At 36.1% G+C, this 13,843-nt stretch overlaps 2 protein-coding genes across 2 annotated transcripts in view; one reads left to right on the top strand and one right to left on the bottom strand.

Annotated features, from left to right (window-relative positions):
* The window catches only part of DDX10 (DEAD-box helicase 10), a 276,872-nt gene that overhangs the window by 116,570 nt on the left and 146,459 nt on the right, over nt 1-13,843 (bottom strand). The gene's annotated exons all lie outside the window — the stretch shown is intronic.
* Nucleotides 2,000-2,317, top strand: LOC107967209 (cytochrome c-like). The gene has a single exon (XM_054662681.2). The coding sequence runs from the start codon at nt 2,000-2,002 to the stop codon at nt 2,315-2,317; it is 318 nt and encodes a 105-aa protein (XP_054518656.1).

Genomic DNA, 13,843 nt, shown 5'->3' with positions numbered 1-13,843 from the left:
GCTGGAAGCAATTTAGAGAAACGGTGCCTGATACATTTTTCCCTCTCTTTTTAGATTTCCAAAAAAATGACAGTATTGATTTCATTTTTAACTTGTGTCCAAATTGGCTATATCAATTTCTCATCTCTACAGCTTTTGGAATTCTTCTAGAACTCAGAAATTTTATATGCTACATAGCAAAAAAATAAAAATAAAAAGCAGTAACATTAAAAGTAAAGATAACTTGTGTCACATGGTCATTTGGCTAACAGGGTTAAGGGAAACTGATCACATAGGGGAGGCAACAAGGTGATAATGAGCTAAGTTAAAAGTCCCCGGACAGGTGCAGTGGCTCATGCCACTTTGCGAGGCCAAGGTAGGTGGATCGCTTGACGTCAGGAGTTCGAGATGAGCCTGGCCAATATAGTGAAACCCCATCTCTACTAAAGACACAAAAATTAGCCATGCGTGGTGGTGAGCACCTGCAGTCCCAGCTACTGGGGAGGCTGAGGCAGGAGAATCGCTTGAACCTGGCAGGCAGAGGTTGCAGTGAGCCAAGATTGCGCCATTGCACTCCAGCCTGGGACACAGAGCAAGACCCTGTTTCAAAAAAAAAATCCTGGGACAGAAATCACGAAACTATTTCAAACAATACGACACTATGATATACTTCTCTTAGGGGAGTATCTCAGCGATCCACACCTCTACTACCTTCCTTCCAAGTGATACCAGAGACTCAGCAAGAATGTGCCAGTAGCTAGATTTAATCAGAATTTGTTTGAACAAAGTGGGAGAGCATCAAAATAACATTCAAGATGTTTCATTGTACATTTGACTGAGAATTCCACAGTTGGCTCCAACACCTATAAGAAAAGCAAATTACTTGACAGTCTGGTTAGTGCGGCTTAAAGCAGAGTTTCTGTAAATTCATTCATGATTAAAATCTAAACAAACAAATGCCATATAACACTAGCTATTCAGTGAACCACCAATTTTTACAAGCAAACAAAAACACACACATGCATGTGCATAGAGAGAGAATCTCTCTATGATTTAAAGCCTTCACAAAGAACTACAATAATGGAAGAAAGATATATGCTAAATTCAAACTGGGTTTGGTACCTGGTTACCATTTTTTTGTACCATTTTTGACACAATATTTTAAGACATTTAAGAGATGTTAAAGCTGTCCACTTAGCCGCCCAAGAGGAGATCACTGTTACATGCGACATTTTTCTATAATGGCTTACATTATTAAATCCCAATACATACATGGCCTGTATGTTAACAGAAAGTGAAACAAGCATCACTACCACAACCAAGCTATGTTTACAACTACCATGTGCAGTAAAGTTTCCAAGTTCTACCTTGTATATAAATATTAGCTAAGCAGAAAGTACCAAATGAAAAGTCAAAGGCTAGCCTATGTGTACTACGTTTCGACAAAATGTGCCAGGATGATGTCCAATATTATTCAAAATTGGATATTCTTATACATACCATTTGTAAAACTGTGGTGTGCAAAGCCATATAGTGGTGATTTTAAAAAAAACACTGGAATTATTACAGAACTTGGAAGGGTAAAAGGACCCTCCAGGATCACCTAGAGAAACATCACCTACTCACTCCCAAAGTCAAGAGACAATTTCGAGATCACATAGACAGTATCAGCAAAGTCAGGGCTGGAACTCCAAACCCTCCAAAAACCTAGTCTGTGCTCCTACCTTGACACCATATCTATCTTATATTTCATCTTAGCCAAATAGCCGAGAAGCAATATATAATAGTATCTCCAATGGAAACATCTTAGCGCTAGACCTTCCTCTGTGAATCATAATTTTCCTAAGCAATGCTGAGAGACCTCATAAAATGAGAAGAGTGGATTGACAGCAAATGTTCTCTTTAAAATGAAAAGAATCCTTGAAGGAATTCATTTTTAAAAGTGTAATTTTCAAAAGAGCGGGACATCCAGCTTCAGAGAGGGAACCTTCATAGCACCAGTGATGGAAGAGAATTAAATATGGGTGTTGTTGAGAAAGGCAAGAAGATTTTTGTTCAGAAGTGTGCCCAGTGCCACACAATGCAAAAGGGAGGCCAGCACAAGACTGGGCCTAATCTCCATAGTCTCTGCAGGCAGGAAACAGGTGAGGCCGTTGGATACTCTTACACAGACACCAATAAGAACAAAGGCATCACCTGGGGAAAGGATACACTGATGCACTATTTGGAGACTCCCAAGAAGAACATCCCTGGAACAAAAATGATCTTTGCCAGCATTAAGAAGAAGGCAGAAAGGGCAGACTTGATAGCTAATCTCAAAAACGCTACTCATCAGTAATAACTGGCCACAGCCTTATTTATTACAAAACAGAAATGTCTCGTGACTTTTTTATGTGTACCATAATTTAATAGATCTCATATATCAGAATTCAGATCATCAATGAATGACAGAATATTTTGTTGGGCAGTCCTGATTTTAAAACTAAGACTGGCCTGTGGTTAGATGAATATGTTTGTTTTTTTGAATTTTAATAGCAATTCCAATTCAGTAAGTGCTAACACTGTTTACTCCTTCTAAAGATATGATTCGATTTCATCAACTTTTCACAAAGATGGTGAATGCCATCTTAAAACTTAATGGAAATTGGTTTTATTTTTAGATTTATATAACTGGTTATGTGAATATATTGAAATACTGGTGAAATTCCTTCACACTGTCTCAGAACCAAGCAAGATTCATCCATGTTTCATGTTCACTTGCCTCTTAAAGGCAAGAGTTGAAGATAAGGTGGCAATGTCTACTTTATATTTTTGGCCTTAACTATGCCAATCTAATTAGATTCCTTGTATCTAAAATGGTTCCTTTTACTTATTGAAAGGCATTTTAGAGTGGTTTATGTGTAATATCAAATAAAGATTATTTAACAATTCTCACATTTTTTTTAAAAAGCGCTTTCTTACGTTCATAAAAGGACCATAGAAATGACTAAATTTGACCTCTAATTTCTTCTCTCTCAAAAGTAGAGCAACTGACAGAAAAAAAAACTCTATACCTCAATGCTCTGCACTGCTTTACAATTTCCATCTGCCCCCATTAGCACTTAATCATTAAAAAAAGTTTGACAGCCATTTAAAGTTGTTAGCAGATTTTTACTTATTAGTTTTTCTATCTCCTACCTTAGAATAAGTCCCTGCTACTTCTTTAGTAAACCATCACACTAAAATGCAATATTTTCAGAAATACAACCTCCACTAAAAACAACTGTAAAACAATTCCCAAATAATTTCAATAAAATTTTTACTAGTCCCCAAACTCCATGCTACATAATCAACTTTTTAAAAATCATTCTCCTTCCTACTATCCCAGAGAGACTAGAAAATTTAAGACCTATCAATATGCTTGAAATTCTTCCCCTAAAAGCAAATTTATGTTAAGATTCACCGCTGAATATCTTGAGATACTTGAGACTTATCACCTTCTATCCTCAGCCCTTTGTTGATGTTTCTCATAATACTTCTTACACTCTACTTGTAGTTTTAAAATCTTCTTTTACTTCATCCCTCTGAAACACTCAACTCCCTGAGGGAATGAGCTTTGTCATACTCATCTTCTAATTCCTTGAGCAAGCACATACATCATGCTTAAACAAATCAATAATTATTTGTGGAACTAAGTTGAGCTTGGGCTAATCAAGATCAATTTTCTTTGAGAGTAACACTCAAAGACTCTGACATGCATTCTACTGTTACTTATTCTGATATCAGTTTGCTTAAATAGCATAGAAATAAACATATTTCACATTTAACTTGACACTTATTTGTTGGGAAAACTGATTCACAGGCCCTAGGCAATAAAGCATGATGTGAGAAGCAGACCTGTCTGAAAACACCGGGAGTCACTGTGGGCAGCCTAGACCATGAGCTGGAACCATTCCCAACCTCTTTCCCAGCAAAAGAGTCTGAAACCATGCTCGACTTCTGACAGGACCATGGCTTCCTCCCTTAGCAAGGCAGACCCAACTTCCCATGAACCTCAAAGTCTCCACGTGCCTGACAGCTTAATTTCTCAGATGACTGCAGGCATCCACAACTATAATGTCTGGTTCCCTAGTAGTTTGTATGATTACACACTGATACATTTGACCGGCCACTTATTCTAAAAGGGAGAATAATAACGGAAGGGATATCTCAAGTGGAATGAAAATCTATGCTGTGTCTAGCAGACTTGCAAAACTCTGAGAACCTCCTATGTGGAATAAGAGGGAGACAGAGAAATCAATTCCTTCCCCTACCTGATCCTGGCTTTGTAAATATTCCCTTTTCCCAACAAAGTGTATTCCTTAATCCATGCCATATGTCATTGTGGAATTTCTCTGGATCTCTGATGACAAGTGCCAATCCAGATGGGACCTACCTGACAAATCTAAACCTTTCAGAGTTTAGTGAACAGTAGTTAATAACAGATGCCATGTGCCAAACACCATGCTAGATGTTTTATATTTCATTTACTCAGCACAACCACCCTTCTGAGGAACTGCCTGCATTTTACAGATGATGAAATAATTATTCAGCTAAAAAGGACAGAAGCATGCTCTAAACTCAGGTTTATCAAACATCAAAATTTATCTTCTTGAGCTTTGAAGCTGTACTCTTCTCAGGCCTCCACAATTCCACTGATTGAAATAAACTTTAGGAACATTGCTTGTAGGAAGATTAAGTCTACTCTCTAAATGTTGGACCCTACAATCTCCCTCAGAAATAGGCGTATGGGGCTGGGCACGGTGGCTCATGCCTGTAATCTCCAGCACTTTGGGAGGCCGAGGCGGGTGGATCACCTGAGGTCAGGAGTTCGAGACCAGCCTGACCAACATGGTGAAACCTCGTCTCTACTAAAAATACAAAGATCAGCTGGGCGTGGTGGCGGGCACCTGTAATCCCAGCTACTTGGGAGGCTGAGGCAGGAGAATCGCTTGAACCTGGGAGGCGGAGGTTATAGTGAGCTGAGATTGCACCATTGCACTCCAGCCTGGGTGACAGAGAAAGACTCCGTCTCAAAAAAAAAGAAAAAAAGAAATAGGCATATGGTTTCTACTTGAACAAACCCTTTGACAGAAAATTCACTAAATAAAACATGTTGTACTGGGACACCTATTCCTGTTTTTCTTGCATATTTTAAAAATAATTATATCAACGGAAAACTACTGTTTTTACTTTTTCGAAAAAATGTGTCATTTCCAAATGAAATAGGCAATTTATATTGGTCAAAATGCCAATCTAAATGTTTTCTTCAAGTTCTAATATTACCCTCAAGAAGGCTATGCTGGTACTGAAAGTAAAGACAAATTGCATTTTCTTCTGTTACTCTAGGAAAAAGACAATAGTAATTACAAGTAGAGGTAAAATAAAGCTGGGGAGAAAAAACAGGAAAGGTAATAAGAGTTCTGTGACAAGCTTCAGTGATAACTCTGGGCCAAAAGATAGCATGTATATAACAAAACAGACATGGAAAAGGACAGCTGTACAGAGCTAAGACAGTTACAGTGATTTTAAAAAGGCAATTTGAAAACAAAGTCACAAGAAGGGAAGGAACAAGAGCAAAAACTCTATGAAAACAATCTCCTCTCAAGTGTTGCAAAAACATTGCACCATACTGCCAAGTCACTTTTCCCACCAACAGAACCCCAAACCATCAATGTTAAGTTAGGAAAATAGAATAATTACACCAACAATGATAAACTTTGAGAATTTCTTAAACAGATACTAACAAGATGCAAAATAATTGCCATCCATCTCCCAAATATATTCTCTAGTACACCAAAAGAATGTCTGAAATACAAGACTAAAAGTGATAAGTCCCCCCAAAAAAGGGTACATTGGAACATAAAATCAATCTTTGGCATTCAGTGTGGTCATTTCCAAGTTAGTATGTTATTCCTAACCAGTACCATTCACAGCATATTCTAGACTGTTTCTTCTCCAAGCACTTTGGTTATTTGCACTGTACAATAATTTAAAAGATTCAGTTGACTCACTAATAAATGAAACATTAAATAATTTAATTATGATACTAATAAAAGATTTTCTTCAACTAATTTTGAATACATTCAACTTCAATCAAATGAAGTAAACAGGTTGAGTTGACTAAAATTTTCTATTAAATGCAATTAATACTCTACTATTCTATTAAGATCCCTGGAGTTATGTTATGAAACTCACCCATAATTTGGTTAATTCCAAATCTAAGATGCTAAATGTCAAAACTTCCTATAAAAAGACCACAAACTACCAAAGAGTAGTCTGATCACAATAGTTACTATGGTCAGCTATTTGAGAAACTCCAGGAAGCCTCATTTGACTATAGCACACTATACAGTTAATTTTCAACCTGCTTTGGAATGAGCCTCACATTTTAGGAATAATGAACAAACTGCCTCTCACTGTTCTGTCACTAGAAAAGACCTTCACCTTGATAATGGTGTTGTAATACACTCTACCTTACTCAGAAGCATGCATGTCCACTGGTGAGGGCAGGGAACGCTGACAGGAGGAAATAGGAATGTGTGTGAATATCTAATCAGTTTCCACAGAGTTGCTTTCCTTGAGCTATATCGTGGCGTTGTTTCTTCAGTTTACTTTAAAGACAGGTATTAAAACACTGCTGTATAAAATTCACTATTTTGCATTTCACAGGACAGTTGTTGAAACAAGAAAAGCTGTGCTTCTCCAAAGTAGCAGAATGTTGTCTCCTTATAGACAAGGTGTTCTTTTTGTTTTCACAGTCAAGACTTCAGAGGCAAATGCCTGATCCACATTTAAGAACTATGTAAAACCTCGTATGAGCTGCATATTAAGTTTCCCATCAGTCATTCCTATTCTATCTGTACTTTGCATGCCCTCCTGTTTTCTATTTTAATACATTTAAAAGCACTTTTTAAGCCTACTTCAAATTTCTTGTAGGATTAGGAGGGATAAAATACGAACTACAAAGAATAAAGAAGCTCAGTCATTTATTCAACAAACACTGGCTATCTACCATACTGTAAGTAACATTCTAGGCACCTGGGGTACAGTAGAGTTTGCATTCTAGTGAGGAGACAAATATGCACGTATGTCAAGGAGTTTTTAAGTGTTAGAGACAAAGGTGAGTAAGGGGCTAGGGAGTAACTGGGCAGAAGGTAACAATTTTAGAAAAATAGGAAAGGCCTTTCTGAAGAAGGTGCAAAGATCTAAAAGAAAAGAAGGAGGAACTCATGCAATGATCTACATAAAGAGTTATAGGTGGAGAAAACAGTAGTGCAAAGGCACATAAATGGAAATGAGTTTGTTGTTTTCAAGAAACAAAAAATTCAGGATGACTGGACTAGAGTGAGCAGGGTGGAAGGCAATAAGAGAAAAAGTCACACAAGAAGATTCTGGATTATGTAAGGCCTCATAGGACAGAGTCAGGAGGTAGATTTTACCCTGAATATGAAAGAAAGAATACAGCAAGTCCTCACTTAACACTGTTTATGTCGATAAGTTCTTGGAAACTGCAAATTTAAGTGAAACAACTACTATATAACAAAACCAATTTTGCCATAGGCTAATTGATACAAACAAGAGTTCAGTTCCTAAGGCATAAAGAACGCCATTTTTCTTAAAGTCAAAGTTTCCAGTAATCCATTTATGATGTTAAGTGAGGACTTTACTGTGCAAGTTTTGACCGAGATACATGACATAATCTTGTTTACTTTGGAAGGTGGGGGTTGCCTGCTATGAAGATTTAATGGGAGCAAGGAAAGTGAAAAAGAAAACCAACTAGAAGGTTATTTATTGGCCGGGCGTGGTGGCTCACACCTGTAATCCCAGCACTTTGGGAAGCCAAAGAGGGCGGATCACCTGAGGTCAGGAGTTCAAGACCAGCCTGGCCAACATGGTGAAACTCTGTCTCTACTAAAAAACACAAAAATTAGCCGGGCCTGGTGGTGGGCACCTGTAATCTCCACTACTTGGGAGGCTGAGGCAGGAAAATCACTTGAACCTGGGAGGCAGAGGTTGCAGTGAGCCGAGATCATGCCACTGTACTCCAGCCTGGGCGCCAGAGAGAGACTCCCTCTCAAAAAAAAAAAAAAAAGGGTATTTTTATTGGTCTACACACAAGATAGAGGGTTTGAATTAGGGCAGTAAGTGAACAATGTGGTAGAGTCTGGATATTTTTTGAAGTACACAAGACTCCTTAAAGGGGTAGATCTGGGAGATAAAAGATTTAGAGAAAACTCACGGGTTCTTGGTCTGAGTCCGAAGTGACTGAATAAATGGTATTAAATATCCAAGAGATATTAAACAACTAGTTAAAAGAAGTTTACAATAGTAGAACAGGCTCAGGACATATATTTGGATTCATTAGCATAGGAGTTTTAAAGAAAAGGTCTTACTAAATTTGCCTAGGGAGCATACGTAGATGGAGATTAGAATATAAGGCAAGGCCTTGGGGGTATTCCCCCATCATTTAAAGATGGGAAAAGGAGGAGGAACCAGCAAAGACAACCAAGAAAGAACAACCAGTGAAAGCTGGAACAAATCCAGGAATAGTATGGCATGCCAAAAGCTAAGGGAAGAGGGCAATTCCAAAAAAAAAAAAAGTTGCTAGGATGTTAAGATGTTCATCCTTGAGTTTAGCAAAATGGGAACTGTTCCAGACCATAGCAAGAAAAGTTTCAACAGATTGGCAGGGACAAAAACCTGACCTGAATAGATTCAAAAGAAAACTTAAGGTGAGGCAGTGAAAACTGTTTAAGTTACTCATTCAAGGAATTCTCTTCCTCATCCTCTGACTTTCATGATGAAGGTCCAGATTTCAATCTAGTGTTATTGAGTCTAAAATTTAGCTATATAATGGGTTACTTTAAAATACTAGAATGAATATCTAGTCATCAATTTTTACATCTTCCAGAAATTTAAGGATTATAAAGAATTCTTATCACTGTGTTTATTAGAAAAAAAATCAAAAGAAATCCAAAAGCATTTTAATAAGGGTTCTCTGAATAGAATGTTATATATCCATTCATACAAATGGGACACATGATAGCATTAAATTTAAGCTCTTAATTATGACATTATACAAGTACACAGTTGACCCTTGAACAATATGGTTTTGACCTTTGAGGGTCCACTTATACACAGATTGTTTCCAACCAAATCATACGGAATCTGCAGGATATAAAACCTGTGTATACAGAAGGTCAACCTTTCACTTACATCAGTTTCTCAGCACTGACTGGACTGCAGAACTTGAGTGTGCACAGATTTGGAACCAACCCCCTTGCATATGCCAAGGGATGACTGTATTTACTCACTTGACAGCTTTCCCTAGTATTGATAATTTTAAAAAAAAGAAAAAAAGGCCACAAATCATAATATCATGTCTGCTCTGTAACTTAAAATGTGTTGGGAAAAGGAGTCTGTATGTTTGTGTACATAGGGAAAAAAGACCCAGGAGTATATAAACCAAAAGGTAATGTTACATCAAAGTATATAACAGGAATATGCTTGATTTTTGTTTTCTTTGTTATGTATTTATTTTTCAAATTTTCAGCAGAAGAGTAAATGAATGGCAACATTTATTATTCATAAGATAAGAATTGCTGATAAAAATTTTAAAATAAAGAACATTTCTACTTATACTTCCAGATTAGCTCTGATGTCGATAACATAAGTCTTTCCTGATTCCGCTTTTCTGCCTCATCTCTAACAAGCTGGGCAATGAGCCCTCGTCTATGCTCCCAGAGACTATATCATTAAACTGTCAGTTTCTTAGGATTTATAATTCACTCGATTATTTAATCAATGGCACTAAACATGGGTAAATTGTGGATATTCAGATAAATATTAGCTGATTTCACTTATTCCTATAACAAATATATTGATGTATTATAATCTTCCCCCTAATGATCATTAACTTAATTACGAAGGATCATTTTTCTTTTTAAAGTGATATTTGAAGATAGAGTCATTCCAAAAGTTTGAGAGGTTTTTGTTACTCTAAGATTCAAGATTTTAAGCTCAAGATCGTATGAAGCAGGAAATCTCTGATGCTATATTCATTTTTATACAAAGCATTTTACATTTTTATTGCATTCAGTCTCCTATGGTAATCTATGATGCATAAAAAAGGTACAGATAGTGGTGTGATGGCTTGTCATCCAAAATTGCTGGAGATCAGAGCTGAGAGTGAATTCCCTACACCTGGGGCTTATTATGTTGTAAAGCTATAAAATAATAATCACATTTGATTTAGGACCTAAAGCAAAAATCAACATTTCACAAATTATGTTAATTAAAAATGAAAAAAATGGCATGGTTACAAATAGAGACTGAGAAAGGGGAAGAAAAATTCACCCTTTAGACTGCAAATAATCTTTATATAAAAAATTAAAACTAGACAAGGCCATGTTTCATTTACAATACAAAGACCTACCATCTCTTAGCCTATGTCTATGCCATCTGAGTAGCTAGAGAAATGTAACCTTTCTGGAATACATATTACTCTATACTTCCTAATAAAGCTTTGGGTGGAAGGTAAAGGATAGGGAGAAGGAGACAAAAAAATTCCAGAATAAAATAAACCCTTACAGTGGATTGCCCAAATTGACACCACCAGATATCTCCAAGTCAAGAAATAAACATAAAAACAGTTTAAGTTCAGAATTTCAGAAAACTCTGACAAGAAATAATAAGTAACACTCTAATACATTTAAACATTATAAACAAACATATACAGATCAATGAAACAGAAAGACCAAAAACAGACCCAAAATACATAAGGTTTTCAGATAAAGGTGACAGGTTAAATCAGTAGAAAAGATTGACTAATGAGCAATATTGGAATAATTGGGTAGTTATATAGAACAAAATAAAGCTGGATCCACACTTCACATCTTGCAACAGAATTACAAATGAATCAAAAGCTTAGACACAAAATATTAAACCATAAAAGTACTAGAATTCTCCCAGGGTTTATTCTTTTATAACATTAGAGTAGTGAAGGCCCTGTTCAACTTTAACATGAAATTTAGAACCCATAAAAGACAAAACTGGCAAATTCACCAATATAAAAGGTTTAAAAATATGACCCAAAACAAATGACAATCTGAAAAACAAAAGACAAACAAAACAAAATCAAGTTATTTGCATGTCATCAGATTGGAAGCAAAAGATAAATTTTCCCAATAGAGAGAGTGAATAAAAAGAGTAAGAAAATTAAGATCATCAGCCCAATTGGACAGTTCCCAGAAGAGCCAATATAAATAGCTCACTCATAAAATAAGACATGTAAAGGTAAACTTCGCTAAGATACGAATTCCTTCCTAACCAGCAAAGATAAAGTATTTGAAAAGATGCTGTGTTTGCAGAAAAAGTGGCATCAGATATTATGAGTAGAAATGTGAATTAGTGCAATTTACAATACCTACTGAAATTCAAAATTTACGTACCCTTTGACTTAGTTATTTCACTTCTAGGAATTTATTCTATAGGTATTTTTCTTAAAGAAATATGTGCTCTTAAATTTTTTCAACATCAGAAAGAAAGTACAAATAGTATTTGTTTCTGTTTTCAAAAACATGCATCATGAATTCTGTACTAATTTAGCAACAACTTGGTACAAATCTGTTCATAAAAGTAAATGTTTGTTCTTTTTTTTTTTTTTTTTTTTTAAGATGGAGTCACTCTGTCATCCAGGCTGGAGTGCAGTGGCACCATCTCTGCTCACTGCAACCTCCACCTACTGGGTTCAAGAGACTCTCCTGCCTCAGCCTCCTGAGTAGCTGGGATTACAGACATGTGCCACCATGCCCGGCTAATTCTTGTAGTTTCAGTAAAAACGGGGTTTCACCATGTTGGCCAGGCTGGTCTCAAACTCTGGACTTCACGTGATCCACCCACCTCAGCCTTCCAAAGAACTGGGATTACAGGCATGAGCCACCGCAGCCAGCTGATGGCATTTTTTTATGGCTTTTTTATTATTACAATTTCAGAAATCTCCATTTTACATCTTTTAGCACATGCTATAATCAATCAAGTCAACAGTTACAGAAGAACATGTATAAGTTGATAAAGAGTAATAATATCTAAGAAGTACAAAATTGCAATTCAGTGTTTACTATTATAGCTTAAATATATTTATAAATTAGTGCAGGCAGAGAGGTGACATATCTAATTGTTTGATCAGAAATCTATGAAATACTTATACTCTCCTTCAACTGTACGTTTTTGAGAGATATAATACCATAAAAAAAAATTCAGAACGAAAAAAGTCAACTGAAAACAAAGGCAGTTAATTAACTTACTACATATATCAATTGTAGCAAGATTCACTGGTGCTGTGTGGCAAAAATTAAGCTTATTTCAAAGGCATAGTATTCAGTGTATTCATGATTTGTTTAACAAATCCAAGAAGTTAACTAGATTTTCCAAAAATGTCTTAGTTATTGATTTTGTTGTCTATTCCACAAATAGCATTTAGTTTGCTGGGCAAAGTCTCTAACAACAGCTATATGGAAATTAATGAGCAGACTGGTTGCAGGCTATCAAAAGCAAAGTTATCAATACTTTTCCTAGAAGAAAATCAGGAACACAGTAACTTGCTTATATCTAACTGTACCAGGATAAAAAAAATTCAAGTGAACATTAACAAAAAAAGATCAAGATCTTCCACATAAGTATAACTGCAATACATATAACAAATGTCTAACAATAATTAATGCCTATCATGCCTAATTATTCAGCTCTCTTCCCCCCCCCAATATTTATAATTAATTCCCCTTTCCTGTGTTTCCCTTTTATAATTGTCCTTTGATCTATTTGACCCAACTAACCAAAATTCAATAGAATCACTTGTCATTTCTAGAGTATTAAGCAATGGGAAACTGGTAGGCAGTTAATGACAAAATATAACTGGACATAGAGCCACAGTCAGAGTTTGGAAGATTCTTTCCTACTCCGTGAAAAGGCAAGCATGTTGGATGACCACTTTTAAACAAATCTGTCTAAGGTTATAACATTATGTTCAACAAGTTTTCTGATTTTTTTTAAAAAAAGATATTATACAAATAGTTACATTAAAAAATAATATTTAATTATGTGCTATATGCCAGATCATGGCAGAGGATGGTGAATAACTTTTTAATTTGTTTCCTTTTCAAAAATAAATCCTGAGAGATGGGATTAAGATGAGAGAAAGTTCAGAGAGGAGGTATCATGAAGGCTGTTTTCCTGGAGTATCCTTCCTTACCTGTGCCCCATGATCCTTTTAGAAGTCTAGTTCAAGTTTCACCTATTTCATGAAGCCATTTTTTGCCCATTCCAATATGCTGACCTTGGACCAATTCCTACCATATAATTTAGCCCTTAACTTTACAGGTCTTGTCACATTTCCTAATTTTTATACATACCATTTATCTCCATAAGGTGACGATTGAATGTATATACAGCCAAAGCCAATAAAGTCATCCCCAGTATACACACACACTGTACTGGGTACACTGCTGAGTACAAAATGATAGTCAATATATACTCACACAGTGTATCAAGTGGCCAGCTATGATTGATTCAACAGAATCTAGTGATCTCCTACAGGGATCACTAAGGAAGGTGAACAAAACAAACATCTCCCTTGGAGAGTTTATATTCCACTGGAGATAGACAAGGAAAAATGATAAGAATGTTTAAGTGCTATGAGAAAAAGTATATAGCAAAGAAGAATGGCGATTGTGTGGTGTGTGTCTAGGGGAGGTGCGAAACGGGTTGGTGGTGAGTTTGGAAGATTCTTTCCTACTCACCAAAAAGGCAACATGCTGGGTGCTCACTTTTAAACAAATCTCTCTAA

The sequence above is a fragment of the Pan troglodytes genome, chromosome 9 (genome assembly GCF_028858775.2).
Source record: "Pan troglodytes isolate AG18354 chromosome 9, NHGRI_mPanTro3-v2.0_pri, whole genome shotgun sequence".
In the NCBI taxonomy this organism is placed as follows: domain Eukaryota; kingdom Metazoa; phylum Chordata; class Mammalia; order Primates; family Hominidae; genus Pan; species Pan troglodytes.
This window is presented reverse-complemented; position numbering and strand designations above follow the sequence as displayed.